The sequence below is a fragment of the Bos mutus genome, unplaced genomic scaffold, assembly GCF_027580195.1.
Source record: "Bos mutus isolate GX-2022 unplaced genomic scaffold, NWIPB_WYAK_1.1 CTG220, whole genome shotgun sequence".
NCBI classification, from domain to species: Eukaryota; Metazoa; Chordata; class Mammalia; order Artiodactyla; family Bovidae; genus Bos; species Bos mutus.
The window spans coordinates 1-22671 of NW_027219657.1; the positions used below are offsets into that span (position 1 = coordinate 1).

General features: G+C 42.5%; 1 protein-coding gene and 1 non-coding gene across 2 annotated transcripts in view; both read right to left on the minus strand.

Moving 5' to 3' along the window:
- Nucleotides 1-9617: 9617 nt before the first annotated feature.
- TIMD4 (T cell immunoglobulin and mucin domain containing 4) overlaps nt 9618-22671 on the minus strand; it is a 30090-nt gene continuing 17036 nt past the window's right edge. Inside the window, exons 5-8 of the mRNA XM_005902617.3 lie at nt 14102-14148; nt 12429-12522; nt 11043-11082; nt 9618-10045 (exon numbers count right to left, since the gene is read on the minus strand). Of these exons, the coding sequence (XP_005902679.1) occupies nt 9973-10045; nt 11043-11082; nt 12429-12522; nt 14102-14148 (254 nt within the window). The 3' untranslated portion in view covers nt 9618-9972. The remainder of the gene's footprint in view (nt 10046-11042; nt 11083-12428; nt 12523-14101; nt 14149-22671) is intronic.
- TRNAG-UCC (transfer RNA glycine (anticodon UCC)) lies at nt 11359-11431 on the minus strand. Its single transcript has one exon. It is a non-coding gene; the product is annotated as a tRNA-Gly (tRNA).

A 22671-nucleotide genomic window follows, 5' to 3' on the forward strand; every position in this document is an offset into this window, starting at 1 on the left:
GATTGTTATGATGAAATAAAACAATGTATGTATAGTGCTTAGGGCAGTGCCTGGCACTGTTTCCTCCTTCCTCCATTGACTCCAGACACTGGCATCAAAGTCACAGCTGCAAGGAAGTGTGCAGGCAGAATTCCAAACTTTCATTCTTTTAACCTCTCTTCCTTCTTTTTGCCTCTCAGGTATATTAGAAATGATTCAAGTCTCTATATTTTGCGCTTAGCCTAATAAAGACAGAAATGGCTTTAGAGACTATAAGTGTCTTGGAATGAGGAACAGGTCTCTCTAGTTCATTCTTAGACCCCAGCACCCAATAGGACCCTTGGAATATAGGAGACATCCATCACGCTTTTGTTAGATGAATGAATGTGCTTGAAATCAAGACTGTTTCAGTTCAGTTCAGTTCAGTTCAGTTGCTCAGTCGTGTCCGACTCTGCGATCCCATGAATCGCAGCACGCCAGGCCTCCGTGTCGTCACCAACTCCCGGAGTTCACTCAAACTCACATCCATTGAGTCAGTGATGCCATCCAGCCATCTCATCCTTTGTTGTCCCCTTCTCCTCCTGCCCCCAATCCCTCACCAGGGTCTTTTCCAATGAGTCAACTCTTCGCATGAGGTGGCCAAATTATTGGAGTTTCAGCTTCAGCATCAGTCCTTCCAATGAATACCCAGGACTGATCTCCTTTAGGATGGACTGGTTGGATCTCTTGCAGTCCAAGGGAATCTCAAGAGTCTTCTCCATCACCACAGTTCAAAAGCATCAGTTCTTCAGTGCTCAGCTTTCTTCACAGTCCAACTCTCACATCCATACATGACCACTGGAAAAACCATAGCCTTGACTAGATGGACCTTTGTTGGCAAAGTAATGTCTCTGCTTTTTAACATGCTATCTAGGTTGGTCATAACTTTCCTTCCAAGGAGTAAGCATCTTTTAATGTCATGGCTGCAGTCACCATCTGCAGTGATTTTGGAGCCCAAAAAATAAAGTCTGACACTGTTTCCACTGTTTCTCCATCTATTTCCCATGCAGTGATGGGACCAGATGCCATGATCTTAGTTTTCTGAATGTTGAAATTTAAGCCAACTTTTTCACTCTCCACTTTCACTTTCATCAAGAGGATTTTTAGTTCCTCTTCACTTTCTGCCATAAGGGTGGTGTTGTCTGCATATCTGAGGTTATTGATATTTCTCCCGGCAATCTTGATTCCAGCTTGTGTTTCTTCCAGTCCAGCATTTCTCATGATGCACTCTGCATATAAGTTAAATAACCAGGGTGACAATATATAGCCTTGACATACTCCTTTTCCTATTTGGAAGCAGTCTGTTGTTCCATGTCCAGTTCTGACTATTGCTTCCTGACCTGCATATAGGTTTCTTAAGAGGCAGGTCAGGTGGTCTGGTATTCCCATCTTTTTCAGAACTTTCCACAGTTTATTGTGATCCACACAGTCAAAGGCTTTGGCATAGTTAATAAAGCAGAAATAGATGTTTTTCTGGAACTCTCTTGCTTTTTCCATGATCCAGCAGATGTTGGCAATTTGATCTCTGGTTCCTCTGCCTTTCCTAAAACCAGCTCGAACATCTGGAAGTTCATGGTTCAGGTATTGTTGAAGCCTGGCTTGGAGAATTTTGAGCATTACTTTGAGATGATTTCAATTGTTCAGTATTTTGAGCATTCTTTGGCATTGCCTTTCTTTGGGATTTGAATGAAAACTGACCTTTTCCAGTCCTGAGGCCACTGCTGAATTTCCCAAATTTGCAGGCATATTGAGTGCAGCACTTTCACAGCATCATCTTTCAGGATTTGACATAGCTCAACTGGAATTCCATCACCTCCACTAGCTTTATTTGTAGTGATGCTTTCTAAGGCCCACTTGACTTCATATTCCAGGATGTCTGGCTCTAGGTCAGTGATCACACCATCATGATTATCTGGGTTGTGAAGATCTTTTTTGTACAGTTCTTCTGTGTATTCTTGCCACCTCCTCTTAATATCTTCTGCTTCTGTTAGGTCCATACCATTTCTGTCCTTTATTGTGCCCATCTTTGCATGAAATGTGCCCTTGGAATCTCTAATTTTCTTGAAGAGATCTCTAGTCTTTCCCATTCTCTTGTTTTCTTCTATTTCTTTGCATTGATCACTGAGGAAGACTTTCTTATCTCTCCTTGCTATTCTTTGGAACTCTGCATTCAAATGGGAATATCTTTCCTTTTCTCCTTTGCTTTTCGCTTCTCTTCTTTTCACAGCTCTTTGTAAGGCCTCCTCAGACAGCCATTTTGCTTTTTTGCATTTCTTCTCCATGGGGATGATCCCTGTCTCCTGTACAATATCACAAACCTCTGACCAGTTCATCAGGCAGTCTGTCTATCAGATCTAGTCCCTTAAATCTATTTCTCACTTCCACTGTATAATCATAAGGGATTTGATTTAGGTCAATACCTGAAAGGTCTAGTGGTTTTCCCTACTTTGTACAGTTTATATCTGAATTTGGCAATAAGGAGTTCATGATCTGAGCCACAGCCAGCTCCCGGTCTTGTTTTTGGTGACTGTATACAGCTTCTCTATCTTTGGCTGCAAAGAATATAATCAATCTGATTTTGGTGCTGACCATCTGATGATGTCCATGTGTAGAGTCTTCTCTTGTGTTGTTGGAAGAGGGTGTTTGCTATGACCAGTATGTTCTCTCAGCAAAACTGTATTAGCCTTTGCCCTGCTTCATTCTGTACTCCAAGGCTAAATTTGCCTGTTACACCAGGTGTTTCTTGACTTCCTACTTTTGCATTCCAGTCCCCTATAATGAAAAGGACACCGTTTTGGGGTGTTATTTCTAAAAGGTCTTGTAGGTCTTCATAGAACTGTTCCGCTTCTTCAGCATTACCCAACAACTATGCCCAGTTTCTCCATGTAGACTGATCCTAAGTTTTGCCTGAATGGCAGTGTGCATAGCCTGTAATAATTGGTGTAAATTGGTCCCAGACAGCTTTCAGTTCCCCTTGCTAAAGGATGGGTCTGTGACCCAGTGAAATGTATGGGCAGTGAAATATATGGGGAAGTTCTCTGGTTGATTCTAGGAAATAGTTCCCTTTTTGAAAAAAGGTAAGTATCATATCAGGGGGAAAGTCCCATTTCCCATTTCCCATCTACCTCTTCCTTCCTGCTTGTGATGCTTTTGTGGAAGGGTATTTTAGAGCTGTGGCAGCCATCTTGGGATCAAGAGGGTAGAGTCAAGGAAAGTCACAAAGACTCTAACATCTCATTGTCAACTAAAGAATGTCACTCCCCATCTGGCTCAACAAGGATTGAGTAACTGGCCCTCCGGCTGCTGATCTTTAACATATCCAAAGGAAGTTCAGGGTAGAGATCAGGAATGAGGTACTCTGTTCTCTGGGGAAAAGGGCAGAACAGGCCTTCTGATAATTAGATATTTTCAGGGGGAAATTTTTATGAACTTGGATTCTTGCATCTTCACATACTTAGAAGAGCACTAAAACCATTAACTGTTCCTTGCGATCAACAGTAACCTGGTGTCACTGCTAAGATATCCATTCCCTGTAACTAGCAGTGGCCTTCTACAAAGGTGTGTGCTTGGTGGTTGTACTCCTGTCACCAAATTCACACATACACGGGGACTCCTGTTGCAATTAGGTGCCAAAGGGCACAGGCTTGCCTTTGACCAAGTTGCTTCTTCGACACAAAGGCTTCCACTGAACCCTTTCTCCACATGTCCCTTGTCATCTTACTGCCATCTCATTATCCCTCTGATATCTCTTAACAGATTAATAGCATCACCTTGCCCCTCCAGACATTCCTTCTCTGTTTATCTTTGCTGTTTTCTCATTATCACTTTCCACAGACCAAATATTATATCTTGGTTTTTAATTACTTTAATGGGCCTTGTCCACAGTAAATGGGACACTGAGGTCATTATCTTGTCATTGCAGATCTTCTTGAGAAATTTTATTGATCATTTCTTGGAGCAAACTCACATGGGGGTACTAGACCCACATTAACTTGTGACTTAGGCCAAGAGTTATCCTGATTAATTAGCAACATTGCTTTCTGGTGCAAAGCTGCCCTCCCTGTAGACCAGTGCTTTGCAAACATGGCTGTATAGTAGAATTACCTGAGATGCTTTCAAAACTCCTGAAACCCAGGTCTCCCCCATGGAAATTAAACCAGGAGAGCAGAGGGGAATCCAGCTTCAGGATTTTTTTAAGTTCCCCATAATGTTCTAGTGTACAGACACGTTTGAAGATCAGTGCTTTGGACAAGTACTTCTTGATCTTTAATGTGCATATGAATCACACAGAGGTCTTGTTTAAATGCAGATTCTGAAGGTCTGGGGTGCCACGGATATTCTGCATTCCTAACAAGCTCACAGGTGATGAAAAGAGCTGTCTGAGGCCCACATTTTGCAGAACAAGGGTCTTAGAATATAGATTTAGTAGTCTATAACGCTGGAAGTGAAAGTGTTAGTCACTCAGTCATGTCCAACTCTTTGAGACCCCATGGACTATAGCTTGTCAGGCTCCTCTGTCCATGGAGTTCTCCAGGCAAGAACACTGGAGTGGGGAGCAATTCCCTCCTCCAGGGGATCTTCCTGACAAAGGATCTCCTGCCTTGCAGGCATATTCTTTACAGTCTGGGCCACCATTCCGAAATTAAACTCCCCTTGGGTCCAATTGCAAAGTCACAGAAAAAAAAAAAATAATGCCTGAAGTAAAGCCAAGTGCAGGGACACTATATTAAGGAACTCAAAGGAGTGTTGCTTGTACTTGGGCTGACCAACCATCCCAGTTTGTCAGACACCGAGGTGGTAAGGTTCTTGTGTGCCAGAATTTTCAGTCTTAAAACTGGGACAAATTGGTCACTCTAGTTAATGGCAGCAGCTCTAAGAAAGCAACAGTCAAGCTTTGCACTTCAGCATCCGATTCCTCCTTTCTAGGAACAGAAGGAGTCCAACAGGGTCAAGTGTGTGCTGGGAAAGACAAGCATAAGGGAAAGAAATGTGAGTTGTAGGCCCAATAAGAGCTTAAAGAATGCGACTTCAAAAGAGTAAAGAAGCAAGCAGATCCAAGTGGAATTAGAAAATTCTGAGAAGATTATCATATGGCCATAGATACTCTTATCCTATCACCTGGGGCTCCCCAGTGGTAAACCATCTGCCTGCTAATGCAGGAGACTCAGGAGACACAGTTTGATCTCTGGGTCAGGAGGATCCCTTGGAGAAGGAAATGGCAACCCACTCCAGTATTCTTGTCTGGAGAATCCCATGTACAGAGGAGCCTGATGGGCTACAGTTCATGGGGTTGCAAGAGTCAGACATAAGTGAGCACAGCACGCAGTATGTACAGATGAATCTGGGGTTTGTGGTTTAGCTCTCTGTTCTAGCACTGGCTTTCTATATAGCCCCGTTGGTAACCAGTTCCTCCTCTCTGGGCCTCAGGTTCAGCAACTAAGAAATGGGAGTTCAATAGAAGGATGTGAAGGGCTTTTCCTGCTTCCCCATCCCCCGATGACTTATGCAACATGAATAAAGCTACCTCTGCAGAAGTACACATTAACAGCACAGACAGTGAACCCACCTTCTGCTTTGGGAGCAGCCATCTCCAAGGCTTCCCAGGATACTGCTCAGCAGCGTTAGCTTCCTCATATTCAGGAACACTTCCCTTTGCTGGCCTTTGATGCTCAGAGAGCTGAGAACTCACAGTTCTTTATTTCTTTTTTTTTCTTGAGACTGTAACATGTTTACAAATCTAAATGAAACTCTATCTCAGACCCAGCCTTTCGGGTTACAAGCGGCTTCCTCCTTCTGCTCTTGCCTCCAGGCAGGGAACCCACTTCTCAACTTTTGTTTTCTTTAGAGAGACAGAGTCTCCCCAGCCACCCATTGCAGGATTTCTGTTAACCTTTCATTAAGCCTGCTGACAGCTGGCTTCATTTCTTCATAACTTAGTTCGACACATTCCCATTTCAATGGGTCCCACCTGGCTTCATTAAGGTTCCTGCCGGCTTCTCCACTAGCAGCTTCCTCCACAAATGCAAATAGACTCTGAGTAAATAATATGGGGACTGGGGAAGACTGAGCTATAAAGGGGTTGGCACTGGAGAACCATCATAACTCTCAGGTTGCCCTGGATCTGAGTCAACTAAAATCTAATTCAGACCAACTCCGGTCAATGCTGCAGTTTTAAATGTGTGAAATCTTACAAGGGCTGTCATGGTGAAGGACGGGTAGCGGTTAGAGCATGGAGTCCTTCAGGCCCGGTTCCAGACCAGCTCTGTCACAGGGGTAGGACTATGAGCAAAGTCTTTCAGCTCTTTTTGTTTTTCTGTTTTCTCGAGAATAATATACCTGTTTCACTGGGTGGCTGTGAGGATCCAGTGATCTTGCCTTCATTTTTTTAATTGGAGGATAATTGCTTTACAATGTTGTGTTGGTTTCTGCCATAGAACAAGAGAATCAGCTATAAGCACACATATGTCCCCTCTTGATTGTCAAGGTTGACACAGACTAAGGGTTTATCTCCCTGTGTTATACAGCAACTTCCTCCTAGTTATCTATTTTACACACGGTAATGTATATGTTTCAATGTGGTAGAGACCCTGGAACACAGCAAATGCTTCTAAGGATGAGATGTGATCTCTTTCACTTAGCCTAGAAAGGCCAAGGTCCAGGTTGCAGAATTAGGCTGCTCTAAATCCTCAACGTCTGATTGTGGTCCTACCGTGTAAAAACAGCTGTCAGAGCTCTGTCTCCACTAAAGTCTTTCCTTGTGGAAACGCAAACATGACACATGGTTCCTATGTGGGTTTTGTCACATTAAAATTTTTAGGCTTCTTGAGGGAAGTGATTCTCTCCTCTGGGCCAACCACACAGTAGATACTAGGGGGTTGTTTGTAGATGCTACCAATTCATCCTGATGGCACAGAGAGGGAAAGAGGAACCAGTACCCCAACCGCCTGCTCTGATCAATGAGTCTCAGGGTAAGAATTCTGGATGTATTCATTCTTTATCCTGTGACTCCCATCCTCCACCCCCTAGACCTTTGAATCTCACACTGGCTGCCTTGTTTCAGTTCGTGGCCATCCAGTTTGAGGATGTTATTTACTAAGTGTGGTGTGAGTGCCTGCAAGTGGACACACAACATTCCATATCAGTTTAGGCTACTTCACTCCTCTTCATTCCTCCTATCAGCTGCCTGGCCTCTGAGCTCCCCACTGCAGCCTGGGGCAGAGCCTAAGGGTGTTTCCTCTAAGTGCCCTTGAGTGGAAAATAGGAGACAGGAATCTCACCTCTGCATTTGGAAGATTCCTCAGCCACAGCATGGAGGACAAATTGGAGAGGGAAAGGAGCTTAGTTGGTGAGTGTAGTTAGAAGCTACCCTAAGAATTCAGCAGAAAGTAATGCTAGCTTGACTGAGGGCTGATGACTCCACTGGGACCTTGGCCATTGGCTGCTGGAAACTAACACCCCACCCCCACCCCACCTCTGTGGCCATGCCAATCATCACTGGGCCCTGGTTACAGAAGAGTCTTTTCTTAAAATCTCCACCTTCCTGTTAGAAATTATATGCTGCCATAGTTCTCTGGTGGCTTAGAGGTTAAAGTGTCGGCCTCCAATGCAGGAGACCGGGTTCGATCCCTGGGTCGGGAAGATCCCCTGGAGAAGGAAATGGTAACCCATTCCAGTATTCTTGCCTGGAGAATCCCATGGACGGAGAAGCCTGGTAGGCTACAGTCCACGGGGTTGCAAAGAGTCGGACACGACTGATCGACTTTTACTACTACTATAGTTCTCAAATTCTAGGGCACATCTTAACTTACAACAAATTAAAACACAGATCTCTGGGCTCCTCTCTGAGGTTTCTGAATCAGTAGGTGTGAGGTGGGGAGGAGAATGCGTGGGATTAACAGGTTCCAGGAGATGCTTAGGTTGCTGGTCTGAAGTGCCCAGTTTCAGAACCACAGAGCGAGAGCAGTGGTTCTCACCAACCACTCGGAGCATTAAAAATAAATAAATAAAAAATAAAATCAGATGCCCAGGTCACACACCCCAGATCAATTACCAAGAAACCTCCTAAAGGGTGGAACCCAGGAATCAACATAAAAATTCCCCAGATAATTGCAGTGTTCAGATAGGGTTGAATGCTACTATCTAGAGGCTCCTGGAGGACATTGTCATTTGTAAAATACTGTGATTACTCATTTAAGTGTTTCTGAATCTGATCAAGGGTCAGAAACATACTTGGGAAAAGATAGTAGATGGCTCCTGGCAAGACACAAATATACTCACTGAGCTGAGATATTAGGTTTAGGGAGCATGGTATTTGCTGTCATCTTTTCTAGTCATACCCAAGTCGGTGGTGGTATTGGTGGTGGTTTGGGAAGGTGGGTAGGGAGCATGAGCTAAGTTAGGATGGGGTGTCTCATTAACCCAGAAAATATTAAAACCTGACCATCTGTACAAGGTCATCCAGTCCCACCCCATTTTCCAGATGGGGACACTGAAGCCCTGTACCTGATTCTAGATCCATCGCCCCCCACCTACCCATCCCCAGGTTCTAAATCTCAATTGAGCCTGCTGGTCATTTCCAGTATTTTGAGTTAACACAGGGCGGAAAGCCAAGGCTAATAAAGAAGCAACCCGTGTGCTGCTAGTTATTTCCTTCCTTCCTTCCTTACTAGTCCAACCCTGCCTCTCCTCTTGGCACCAGGTGAGCCAGGCAGAGGGCTGGCTGCCCTGGGCAGGTGGTTCTCCAAGTGCTTGGGTGAGAGGGGGTGCTTTTACTAACTGCTCTATTTGTGTGAACCAACAATGGAGGGATCTAGAGGCTGTAGTGGTCAAGTGTTAAGACTGGTACTTTTTCCCTCTCTTAAAGTAATGTCAAGAGAGTCAAAATATAAAGCATGGCTACCTGAAAAGACTGTGCACCTGTTTCATGAGTGTGTCTACTGCCCCAAACATACCAGGAAGTATTTCTGGCAAATTTCTTTCAGCCCCAGCTGACTTTCCACATTTCTTCCCAGCCAGAGGCCTCTCACTGAGGTGCACATTCTTTCTTTCAGTCAATGACTGCTTGTTTTAACCTCTCTCCATGGTTCCTCATGCTACTGGCTCTGAAAGTGTTTAAATAAACCTGCTCTTACTGAGGAGCCAGTTCCCATGGACTATATACTTAGAGAAACTGATCTGGACTGCCTCAGTCACATCATCCAGGGACTGGCCCTGTTTGAACATCCACGTTATTCACCTTACCTTACTGTGATGAACTCTTGCCTGTTTCCAAAATCAAATTCCCCAAGCAAGAATTAAGATGTGACACTATGGTCATCTTTGAGTGAGTGAAGTCGCTCAGTCGTGTCCGACTCTTCACGACCCCGTGGACTGCAGCCCACCAGGCTCCTCTGTCCATGGGATTCTCCAGGCAAGAATACTGGAGTGGGCTGCCATTTCCTTCTCCAGGGGATCTTCCCGACCCAGGAATCGAACCCAGGTCTCTCGCATTGCAGGCAGACGCAGGCAGACGCTTTAACCTCTGAGCCATCATCTTTAAAGATACATAATTGTGAATGGAAAATAATAGAAAATCTGGGCCTTTTAGAGGTACATCAAAATGATGGTGTGATTCCACAGACTTTATTTTAAATGTTTTTAAGTCTCAGAAGTGCCCTGAGATTGAATGGACTTCCTTAGGTGCAATAGTGAGTTCACTGTCACTGAAGGCATTCAAGTATGTTGTGGACTTGTGACACAGCAAGTCCACAGTGTCACTACGACAGCAGTGACACTACAGAGGTTAAACCATGAGACAGAGACAGTGTGGTCTCTAAGATAACTGTCACTTGTGAAACTAAAGCAAGACGCGTCAGTGACACCAGTGCAATAGACGGATTCGAAAAAAACTCTAAGACTTATTTTGATGATTCACGTGTCATACCCACATCGTCAGTCCTAAGAAAAAGGGGCACATCACAGTGTGAAAAGACCATCTTCATCTTCTGTTCCATTGAGAACATCTTTACCTTCTCCAACATTGTCTAGCCTATAAAGAGAGAAGAGAGCCTGCTGATGAGAACACCAAGACCAGCAACCAACGGATGCTGCTAAATTACAAAATGACTAGCCAAGTAGTTAAAATGGCCCAGAGTCCATCCAGTCCAAGCCTCTTATTTCACAGATGGGAAAACTGAGGCCACAGGAGATAAAAGGCTCTTTGCCTATCTATTATAATAAGGAGATTTAAAATTCTTGTGTTAGCAAAACATAAAAACATTATCTAAATGTGTTTGTTTACCAGGAGGATCTCCAAGTATGACTTAGAATTACCTTGCTAAACCCTCAATTTTCCTACTTACTAATATTTACTTATTTATAGATATTGTAGTAATGATACAATTATTAAGTGAAAACCAGTTCTTAATCACAGTTTACACAAAATCCTTTCATTTCTTTTCCAAAAAATCTATGTAACAGGACAGATACGCAAAATCACTTTCCAGAGACTCTTCAAACTGTTTTTTTAAAAAGACAAAACAATATTGTAAAGTTTAAAAATAAAATAAAATTAAAAAAAAAAAAAAAAAAAAAAAAAAAAAGACAAAACAAAAAACTGGTCCTGTGGCCTAATTTGGTAGAGGAATTAAATCCCAGGAATGAAACTGTTTATGTTTTTGTCATTTTCCACGCTGCCAAGACTCCTTCAATGAGCTCCAGTTTAACAATGACCTTTTGAAATGAGTCACCCAGAGTTGAGCAAGTAATGGGTAGAATGGCATATCACTTTCCTTCTTCTGTGCGACATACTTCTGCTAATGCAAGCTGCTAGTATATTTGCATATTGGACAAATACCACAGTGTTATCCAAGACGGAGGTTAATGCAAGCTGAATCCCCATAACTTTTTTACCTCTAAGGCCACGTCTCTCCAGCTCTATATTTAATCAGAATGCAAGCCCAAGGCATTAAACCACTGAATAGTATCTGATCATTTGCAACAGCTTGTACAATCATTACAGCAATCAGTCATGCAAGATGAATTACCTGGTGTGTTTCTGGAAACAATTGGCTTTCACGAATTTCCCTGAAAAGACAAGGCCATGTTAGAAGCAGAGCAGCTGTACTTATGTGAACGAAATGCTGGGGAAGCACAAAGCAACCTTATGAAGAGCAGAGGTGGTCCAGAGGTGGAAACTTAGGAATTGGACTTGGCAGAGAAAGCCACTCCCTTCCCAGATCAGATGATTGCTTCTTTTGGCCTCTCATTACTTCCCACCAATTACAAGATTGTTCCAACATTATAGACAACGGTTTTAAGTTCCTTATTTTTGGCCATGCAGCATGGCTTATGGGATCTTAGTTCCCTGACCAGGGTTTGAACCTGTGCACTCTGCATTGGAAGTGCAGAGTCTTAACCACTGGATCATCAGGGAATTCCCTAAGCTGATTTATTCTTAAGTTACTTAAATTCAATTACTCACTTGGGTGTTAAAACACTTCCTTAGGACATACACCCAGAATTTCCCAAACTGTAACATGACTTTGTATGACGGTTAATGGCAAATGGCCACTAAGCTCCAAATTTCCTTTTGCAGTGTTCACTAGGGATAGGTGTAGAGACACATAAGTTTCACTATTGTTGTTCAAACAGGCTGAGATGATTATTGCTAGTCAGAGATCCTCATTACCAGCTTCTATTAATGACTATAGAGAAATTTTTTCCCCCATTTTTACAGGACCATTTTATGTGCCTGTACTTTGCATGAAACGATAAACCCTGGTTCATGGCTTCCTCATGCGTTGCTTTAAAACTTTTTTTTTGAAGATGGGGGAGGGCAGATACAAGGTTGTGGACCAGCTGGAGAATCTAATGACAATCATGGCCCCTACCCCCTGAAAAATAAAGATGTGAACATTTCAAGGATTTTACTGATTCCCTGGAGTTCTCTCTCTGGATCTTAGGTGAGGAAGTTTTACTTTAAGCAAACAAATAAGACTAGGATGACTCACGGCTCTCTACCTGGAGGCATTCCCAAACAGAAGAGTCCTCCACCCCAAGACAGTGATAAGACAGTACTTGCCACTTAAGGGAGTCAGGAGGATGAAATGAATTAGGAGATGTCAAAAATACAGCATCAGAAAACAAACAGAGTAAGTGTCTAGTAAACAAAGGTGCTCTTATTTTATGTTGTTTTTCTTTCTCAAAACATAAACATTATCAGATGATGTTCAAAGCCTTTGGCATCTCAGGGAGAATGAGTTTACCTGTTATCCTCCTTGATAGGTGAGGGCAATGATAGAAGTGGGGCTCTAAGGAATGGGGCGGGGGAGAGCAGACAGGGGCAGGAAGCAAAATCCATCGCTCTTAGATTCTCCTGGAGTTTCCAAAACTCTGAAAGGCTTTACCCGACCTGGTCCTGCCCTCCTTACCTCGAAGAAAAAACGCCAGAAGCAATGCCAACAGCACGAATCCCAGGGACGGAGCAATGATCATGAGCAGATCGTAGTTGCTGGTCATTCTTATCTGGTGAGACACAGGGAAGCCCCTTGGCCACTCATTTCCCAACATCATCCTCCCTGTTTGCCATCACCAGCATGCCTGCCAGTCACCCTCTCACTGCAGACCACCACATTTTGCCCAGTGCATTTCAAGAACAAAGCCAGCCTTACAAGTTAAACTTAAAAAAAAAATCTTGGAGAATCTGAAACGTTTTACCCAGAGCCCCCAAATTTTCCTAACTCTTAAGCATCAGGCAGATTGCTGTGAGCTGTGCTCTCCACTGTTGAATCACTTGGCCTGCCATCGCCTAAATCCTTTCAGTTCAACCTACCCTGTTCAGTTCTCCTGGCTGACTTAGACTTCTAGAGGTAACCAGGTAAAAGAGAAAGTGGAACTCGATTTCAAATTTTCTGTAGCAGTGATTCTCAAAGTATAGCCAGGGGATCCGTCCATGAGATCAAAATGATTTTCAGGACACATTATTTGCTATTTTTACTGTCATTCTTTCATGAGACCTGCATTGCAGTTTCCCAGAGGTTTCAATCGAATGATCTGTGATGTGAAGGTGTTGAGGCTCTGATGATGTAATATGAAAGCAGACATGAGATCCTCTATCCCTTACTGAGCCAGACATTAATAAGACTTGTAAATTTGTAAAACAATGCCACTTTCCTCACTAATATTTTTTTTCATTCAGGAAAAACTAGGTTATTTGTTTTTGTTTTCTTGGCCACACCACAAAGCATGTGGGATCTTAGTTCCCCAACCAAGGATCAAACTTAACGCCCTCTGCATTGGAAGCACAGTGTTGTAATGCCTCTACCACCAGGGAAGTCCTGGGAAAATGTCCTTATTTTTCATAAAATATTATTTGCATTAACATATTTGTTATCCCTTTTAATGAATTCATATTGTTTTTAATTTCTCAGTTCTAATTTCTAGGAATATAAAGGGGTCCTGACACCAAATAGTCTGAGAAGCACCACTCTATGGGCAGCATCCAGTTCCCTGGGGGCTACACCGTGTCCCATTGGCCAGGCCAGGCTGCATCCCTTCTACTTCCAGTCCCTTCTCTTACAAGGCAGTAAACGTGGCACAATCACCTCTCTTTGAGGAGAGAGAAAGGGAAGAAGGAAGAAGGGATGAGACCTTCACTTTTCCTTTATAGGCTGTTTATACTGCCTGAAGGATTCCCATGAAGCTGTGGTGAATCACTTTTGTAATAATAAAAATGAATGACGAATAAGCTCAGAAAATAAGAGGAATGCTGGTAACAGGTGTTGATGCTGTAGGATGTCCTTAATCCTGGGCCACCAGAGGGACTACATAATAGTTTCAATGTTTATATATATATGTATATATATAAATACATACATATATATATATTTCTTTTTTTCTTTTCAAAGCATCTATACATATAGAAGTGATGATATCAATGTAATTTCTGCCATGAGTGTCTACAAATCCTCCACTATTTCATAACAGTTGTAATGCATTTTGCCCGTGGATAGATATGCTCCCCCTAATCCATTTCTGCAAACGTTTATTGTGGATTTTAAAACTCTAAGTCATATGCTTCAAAATACTTCACACAAAGTTTTACCTGTTCTGGTTCGACTTCATTTTGCACAAGAAATGATGTCTCAGGTGCTGAGGAGAAAGAGAAAATAATGCTTATATTTTGTATGGGAGAATAAAATGCTACATCCTGAAACAATTTAGTTGATGTGCTTAATCTTTTAATCCTGGTTTTCCTTTTTTGCTTAATTTATTTATCCATTTTTATTTTTATTATTTTTTATTTTCAAATTATCTTTAATGACATTAACAAATACTTATGGTATAGTTTTTTTTTTCCTTTTTTTTTTTAATTTTATTTTACCCATCACAGCCATTTTTATTTTGATGTGTTTCTATCTAAAGCTCATCTGCTGTCTAATATTATCCCCCAGGAGCATCTCCATTTTATAGATGGGTAGAGTGAGTCACTAGGCAATTAGTCATCAGGCAATTGAATCTAAATTTTCTTTAACCACCAGTAGTAAATTCAGGACTTTTATCCTGAAAGAAAATTTTTCAGTCTGTCGGTTAACAAATTTTTATTAAGCATTTATAATAGGCCATGCACTATTCTAGCCATACTATCGACCTTCTCAATGGAATTTACAACTTAGTTGTTATTTAGTTGTTAAGTCTTGTCTGACTCTTTTGTGATCCTATGGACTGCAGCCCGCCAGGCTCCTCTGTTCATGGGAATTCCAGTCGAGAATACTGGAGTGGGTTGCCATTTCCTTCCCCAAGGGATCTTCCTGACCCAGGGATCAAACCCTTGTGTCCTGCATTGGCAGGTGGATTCTTTATCTTTGAGCCACCAGTAAAGGCTCTTTAGTAAGTCCCTCATAACTTAGGACAGAGAACCAAATTTAAACAAATACTGTGAATAGCTGGAAAAGTAATTGTGCAAAACTCTGGGCAGAAATAGTATAAGATGTCAGAGGGATATATCATAAGATGGCTGATATATCATAAGAATGTGACCTCTCGAGGGTCACATTCTTGAGAATGTGAAATTTAAGCTGAGACATGGAATCATTTATTTATAACATAGTTAAGTTCAGCCAAGAAAACAGAATCTACCAAATGCTAAGCATGGTTCTGGGTATTATAAGAATGTAGAGATGAATATGGCATGACCCCACCCTCATGAAATTTACAGCACATTAGAGAAGTGTTGTTGTTCAGTAGCTAAGTTGTCTCCAACTCTTTGTGACCCCATGGACTGCAGCACCCCAGGCTTCCCTGTCCTTCACTATCTCCTGGAAGAGATAAGTCTCAGATAACTCAAAGCTGAGTTAGTCTCAGAACTGAAATGAGTCTCAGATAACTTGAAAGCTTATTCGTCCTCGTGACACTGGGCCATTGCCTGACCCAGTGTCAGCAGATTGGGAAGAGCAGATGTGCAAGGCAGGGGGAGAAAGGAGAGGAGCTCAGATTTAGAGTCACTGATGGAAGGTACCCCAGGAACAATGCAAACACTATTTGCATAATAAGCAGCTGACGGATTTGAATCTGAATCAAACTGGGGAAGAGGCTGGAGCTGGAGGTACTGCTTTGGGAGTCATCAGGATCCAGGGAGCAGATAAAAACCAGGGAGCAGAGAGTACAAGAAACCCAAGGGCTGTGTGTTCAGAAAGAGGAAGTCAGAGGAGGTGGAGGAGAAGGAATAGGAAGCAGGCAGAGAGCAGGCAGTGAGAGCAGGGTCCCAGGGCAGAGGAGACTGTCCGGCAGGGATGCAAAGTCATCTGTGCAAGAAAAACTTCCCATAGAAGCCGAACACAGAGCCACACATAGAGGAGGCCCGAATGTAACAAATATCCAGGTTAATCGTTCTTGAAATTGATCACTGTTTCCCCCAAGCTTCTTCACACTCAAGACAAAAGGAGAAATGTGACAGATTTTATAAGGTTTATAATTTGATATAAGAGAGCATGTTTCAAGGGAAAGTGACTTGTAGGATGCCTAAGAGCAGAAAACTTAGAGGCGGGAAATTCAACATGTTTTCATGTCCTACAACTTAGTTAATGTTTTTTTTCTCCTAGCTATTATTCCCTAGAGCTGGAAATTTCAGGTAAATATTCAAAATTCCTACCCTGGTCTGACAAAATCCTGTTGTATTACAATCATTTGTGATGCGTAAGCCCGAAACTGAAACCATCAAAGAGAAAAGCCAGCCTGGGTCAGTTTTGTCAGAGTTAATCTGTATTTTAAAAAAGGGAGACACACATTGCTGAGTGATACCAAACAGTGCTTTCTCTTTCTCTCTTTCTCCTTTTCTTCCCCCTCTTTCTTCTGAAAATGCCAGAAACCCCAATGGAAGCCCTCATAGGACTGCAGTGTTACACACCAAAAAGCAACAAGAAACACATCGATGGTTGGCTTTTCTTCCTCGTGAACAGCAGCAATGCTAACGGCAGGGGTGGGAGTCAGGTGCAGACTACGGTTTCTTGTCTTCTGTGTTATGCTGGCTTTACATTCTCAAGGCCCTGAATCCTGCCACGAGCACATTCTGGCGAAGGCAGGGGCCTCCCAGAACTTGCCAGAAAAGCAATTCTGTCAGGGGGCAACTGTAGTAGGTGGAATATTGTCCCCACACCTCCCAAAATCTTGTTGAGGCCTGCCCCAGGCCACAGGTGCAAGGAGTTGCACCAAGGCCACAGAAGCAGAGCCCAGAACCAAGGTGATCTCTGAAACTGACTGAGCCCCTTTGTAACCATTGCCGAAAGCACCCCTGATCATCACTAACAAGCTTCCTGACTTTCAGGTAGGCAAAGATGCACACTCCAGTAAACATCCTTTAGTGCCCCAACCAATCACCTAACTCCAACCTTCCAGCAGGAATTTTCTTTGTCTTGAGACTATAACAATCGGCTATTAACCCATTAAAACGGTCAGGTTGGCCCACTGTGCTGGCAGTGCCCACATTTTCAGATCTGGGGCATTTCAGAAGAGAGTGAATTCATTAAGAACCAAGAGCAGAGATAACAGGGCACTGGAAACAGTGGGCAGACCTGACTGCCTCAACAATCATGTGCAAGCTGAACCTCATCTTGCAACCTTATCTAGAAAGAGGGTCTTTACAGATGTAATTAGTTAAGGATTTTCAGATGAAGTCATCCAAGATTGAGGAGTGGCCCTCAAAGATACCAATGGCTGGTATCTTTCTAGGAAGAGAAGAGGACACAGGGAGACACAGGCAGAGAAGGTCACGTGACTACGGAAGCAGAGATGGGAGTGATGCTTCTATCAATCAAGGAATCCCTACAGCACCAGAAGCTGGAAGAGGCAAGGAAATATTCTCCTCTAGAGCCTGAATTCAGAGAGGACAGGGCTCTGCTGACACCTGGATTTCAGACAGCTGGCCTCTAGGACTGTGAGTGAATAGGTTTCTGTCGTTTTAAGCCACGTGGTTTGTGATACTATTACCATAGTCCTGGGAACCTGATGCAGGAATGAAAGGGAACCGACATACAAACGATGAGAGAGCCTAAGAAGGAATCAGGAAATGGGTGCTGAGCACATGTGAGAAGACTAAATGGAATTGAAAGGCCTGGCATTTAAGCTCAAACGAGCATTAATCTAATATCATGTTATTACTAGCATTCCACTGAAAATTTAATCATCAGGAATAACCCTGCAGGCAAGACGTTGTCACATATTGCCAGTGAAAAAACTGAGGTTCCAAGGGTTGAGCAATGTGACCAAGGTCAGACAGGTCGAAGGTGGTGGGGCTGGAATTTGAACCTGTCAGATGGACACCAACATCCATGCTCTTAACAACCTTATTACAGTGGAGTTCAAGCACAACTGGACCATGTAAACTGCATGTTGCACTGAGGCAAGAAGGAATGCTCAGTATAATGATTTGCATTCAATCTAGAAAAGGGACGGGCCAGAACAGTGGTCTCCAGAGAGAGCTCGGTGCTCACCTGGGCTGTGCAAGGCCATCCACTGGGAGTGGGGAAATTGAGAGCTCCTGTTTGTATTTAATTAAATTGAATCGTTGCAACATTTATCCGGGAGGGATATATTTCAGCATGTACATGCTAGGTGGAGGTATGTTGAACAAATTGTCAATAAATGTTTTACCGCTTGTAATACATTGTTATTCTGGTCAAGAGGGAAAGAATGAGTTGCTTGGAGACTATGGTAGGCAGAGTAACGACACCCAAAGTTATCATGTTCTAATCTTTGAAATTTGTGATATGCACATGGCAAAAGAGACTTCGCAATACAAGTAAGTGAAGGATCTTGAGATGGGAAGATTATCCTGGGTTAGCCAGTGGCCCCAGTGCAATCACAGGTATCCTTATAAGGGGAAAGTCAAAATGCCAAAATTGGGTTAAGTGATGATGGGAAAAGGTCAGAGAGAAAGATTTGGAGGTGTTATGTTGTTGACTTACAGATGGAGGAATGGGTCCAAAGCCAAAGAAAGCAAGTGTCATCTAAAAGCTGGAAAAGACAAGGAATTCGATTCTCCCCTAGAGAATTCAGAAGCCAAGTAGCCCAATCGAGATTTTAGGTTCTGACCTCCCAGAGCTGTAAACAAAATCTGTGCTGTTTTAAGCCACTCATGCTCAGTCACTCAGTCGTGTCCAGCTCTTTGCCATCCTATGGACTGCAGCCTACCAGGCTCCTCTGTCCGTGGGACTACCATTCTGGTAAATTCTTATAACAGCAACAGAAAACTAAGACAGAGACACTGGCCTCTAAGATCTTCCTAGACAACAGTGGGTCTGCACAAGGGATGAAAGGAAAGTTACTTTTTATTTACAAGTTCTTTGTGCTTTGGCCACATATGTGTAGTATCTATCTTAAATTAGTAAAATTGTAATAACAACAACAAAAGAATCTTAAAAATTAACCATGCTTTTCCCAGGTCAATGTACTCACCGATGCTTCTGATTAATACCTGATTTTCCTACAAGGTGAGAACGTATTTACACAAAAAAATACCATAATTGGGACCCCTTGGCAGCTTGATTCTCACTGTAAGTTAGTATGGTTTGCTGGTTTAATTTGGAGAAGGCAATGGCACCCCACTCCAGTACTCTTGCCTGGAAAATCCCATGGACAGAGGAGCCTGGTAGGCTGCAGTCCATGGGGTCGCTGGGAGTTGGACACGACTGAGCGACTTCACTTTCACTTTTCACTTTCATGCATTGGAGAAGGAAATGGCAACCCACTCCAGTGTTCTTGCCTGGAGAATCCCAGGGACGGGGGAGCCTGGTGGGCTGCAGTCTATGGGGTCGCACAGAGTTGGACACGACTGAAGCGACTTAGCAGCAGCAGCTGTAGCAGCTGGTTTAATTTTAGGCTCTTAAGTTCTGGGTATGCATGGGTACTCTGATAAAATGGAATTTCTGTTAAAAAATCAACCCTAGACCTCAGAGCACAGTGAGACTGCCAATCAGCCTCCCTTACGCTTTACCACCACTAAATATTTCCCCCAGGCTTCCTGGCTCTGTGACCTTGGGCAAGATATTTTCTCTCTCTAAGCCACAGTTTATTCATCTGAAAATGCTGCTATTTCGCCAACTGATTTTGTTATGTCCCATTTAACCTTTATATCTCTGGATAATTTTTTACAAAGTATTTGAATGACCTGAGAAAATTATCATTACATACTAATTTTCTCAAGGATATAAAGCTATACTTAGTATAGGGAATGAGTACATAAATACTTCAAAATATACATACAAACACATACATACCTCTTGTTCCCCAAAGAAACCTAAAAAGAAATCCAAAAGGCTAACTACAGCTGACTGTGAGTGGAGATATTGTAGGCAATTCAATTTTTAAAATTAATACTTTAAATGATTTCTAAACTTTCTCAAATGTGAAAACTTTATAAAATGTTCTGTGTTGTTCAGTCGCTAAGTCCTGTCTGACTCTTTGCGACCCCATGGACTGTAGCCCGCCAGACTCCTCTGTCCATGGGATTTCCCAGGCAAGAGCACTGGAATGGGTTGCCATTTCCTTCTCCAGGGGATCTTCCCAACCCAGGGATTGAACTCTTGTGTCCTGCATTGGCAGATGGATTTTTTACTACTGAGCTACCAGGGAAGCTCAAAATAGTCTATGTATCTTGTGTTAATTACTAGAAACCTTGCAAAATGCCTGAGTTAAGGGAAAACTGTTGGGGTGTGTGTCATTTATTTGAAGCCAGACCACAGTGACATTCTAAGTGAAACTTTGAAGATAGCTGTTAGAAACTCATTCACCCGCAGCCAAAGAAAGGGTTTGTGGTGCTATTAGAAAAAAGGTACCTCTCAAGATCTGAGTACCGAGGAATAGAAAGATGAAATAGAATGTACATATTAGTTGCTTTTACAGGTCAAATATGCTTTTTATAATAGTGGGTTCATATAAAAACTGGTGAAATCCAAGTACAATTTGTAGTCAAGTTAATCGTATTGCAACAATGTAAATTTCTTCTTTTTGATAATTCACTGTAATGTAAGATCTTACCACTAGGGGAAGCTGGAGGAACGTATAGATCTCTCTGTACTGTTTTCTGCAAGTCGGTGGGAGTCCAAAATTATTTCAAAATAAAAAGTTTTTTTTTTTTTTTTTTTTTTTTAATGGCTTAAATACCAGCCATTTTATATAGGTCTATGTGATCTATGCATGATATGTAGTAGCCTGGCAGTAAAGACTTACTGAAAAAAAATGTTGAATGAACTTTAAAGCATGATTTAAAAGAATATAGAGAGAATGATTCTGAAAACAATTTGAATTTTTTTTTAATTGCTGTTATACTATGTTGTTAAGGAAAAAAAAAAATGATCTGAGAGGACATAGCACAAACTGTTACAGTAATTATCCCTTGATCTCAATCACTAGGGCGAGGATTGGGGGAAATATTTGAAAAACAAGAAACTTCCATTTTATAGTTTTAACTTTTTCTTTTACAAGAGCATGTATTTATTTTTGTAACATGAAAAATAAAGTTTAAACTTTAACAGTATGGCATGGAAACAGCCTTTCCCTTCAGAGGACTTCTCATCTATTAGGGTAGCGGGTGATGTTCAGTGCACGCTCTGGAAAATGAACCTATGGAAATAAACTCACAGCTGCCCTTTCTGAGAAACGCATCTACTATCTGGACAGTCTAGATTGAGCCCTGCAAGGGTGGCCTAAGGGCCAGATCCCCCTGCCACCTGTTTTTGCACAGCCTCAGAGTCAAGAATCCTTTTTATATTTTTTAATGGTTGGGGGGGAAAAATCAAAAGAAGAAGAACTCATAACACAGGAAAACTGCAGGCAATTTATATTTCATTGTCCATTGATACGGTGCTGTGGAAGCCTGGAGGCATCATTTGCGTATGTGCTGTCTCCAAGTGCTCCTGCAGTGCTAGGGCAGGGGTAAGTAGCTGAGGCAGAGGACAGCACGGAGGCTTGTGAGGCCTGAAGATGTCCTAGCTGGCCATTCAGAGAAAAGTTTGCTGACTACTGGTAAGCGAATCTACCAGTCCAGAAACAGTGTCTGTGGAAGCAGGGAATGCCATGAGTTTTGAGTACAATTTTGAAAGCCTTCAGACCCTAAGATGACGAGAGAGTTCCTTTCAAGGTGGTTTTATGTCTGAGGGGGTAGACTAGACCCCACTTTCTCACTCAAATAAAATCATGTGCTTTGTGCAGTTCTGGAATGGCACTGAATTTTTAGGCTAGAAAAATTTTTGAGAATCCATTCTGAAAATTGCCCCTATTTCTAGTCTTTTAACAGAAATGTGATTCAAAATTCCTAGAACCTTTCTCTCAGAATCAGTTACTGAGCACCTTAGCAGGCCTAGCGTAGGGATGAGCACTTCATGTAACTTATTTCATTTTGGTGCTTATAAAACCCATTTCACAGATGTATAAACTGAGGCTGAACATTTAAATCACTCTACCTCAGGTAACACAGACAATAAAAGGAAATTTGAACCCAACGCTGAATGACTCAAAAAATCCTGATGGTAACCACTCTAATAGAAAAGAATAAGGGCATATTAAAATCTTATTCGAAAACATGAATGCTCTAACCATTGAATTTCATACCAGAAATTACCTGGCACTATCTTCTTAGTGCATATATTACATATGCAGACTCATTACTGAATTCATAGACACTGGGACTCATCTGTCTCTACTTTTAAAACAAATTTAACTCTGAAATAAGTCAGTTCCATGATACAATCTTAACACACCTCTAGAACTTTAAAGGAGAAGGCAATGGCAACCCACTCCAGTACTCTTGCCTGAAAAATCCCATGGATGGAGGCGCCTGGTAGGCTGCAGTCCATGGGGTTGATAAGAGTCGGACACCACTGAGTGACTTCACTCACTTTTCACTTTCATGCATTGGAGAAGGAAATGGCAACCCACTCCAGTGTTCTTGCCTGGAGAATCCCAGGGAAGGGGAGCCTGGTGGGCTGCCCTCTTTGGGGTCGCACAGAGTCAGACACAACTGAAGCGACTTAGCAGCAGCAGCAGCCGCAGCAGCAGAATTTTAAAAGAGACAACTTCAAGGCTTCGGAAAAGTTTCTTACCTTTCATAGGTAGCAGCTGGCTTATGCTGCCCCCTTGTGGATTAGTTGTGGTATGGCCTTAAAATTCCAAAGGACAGCA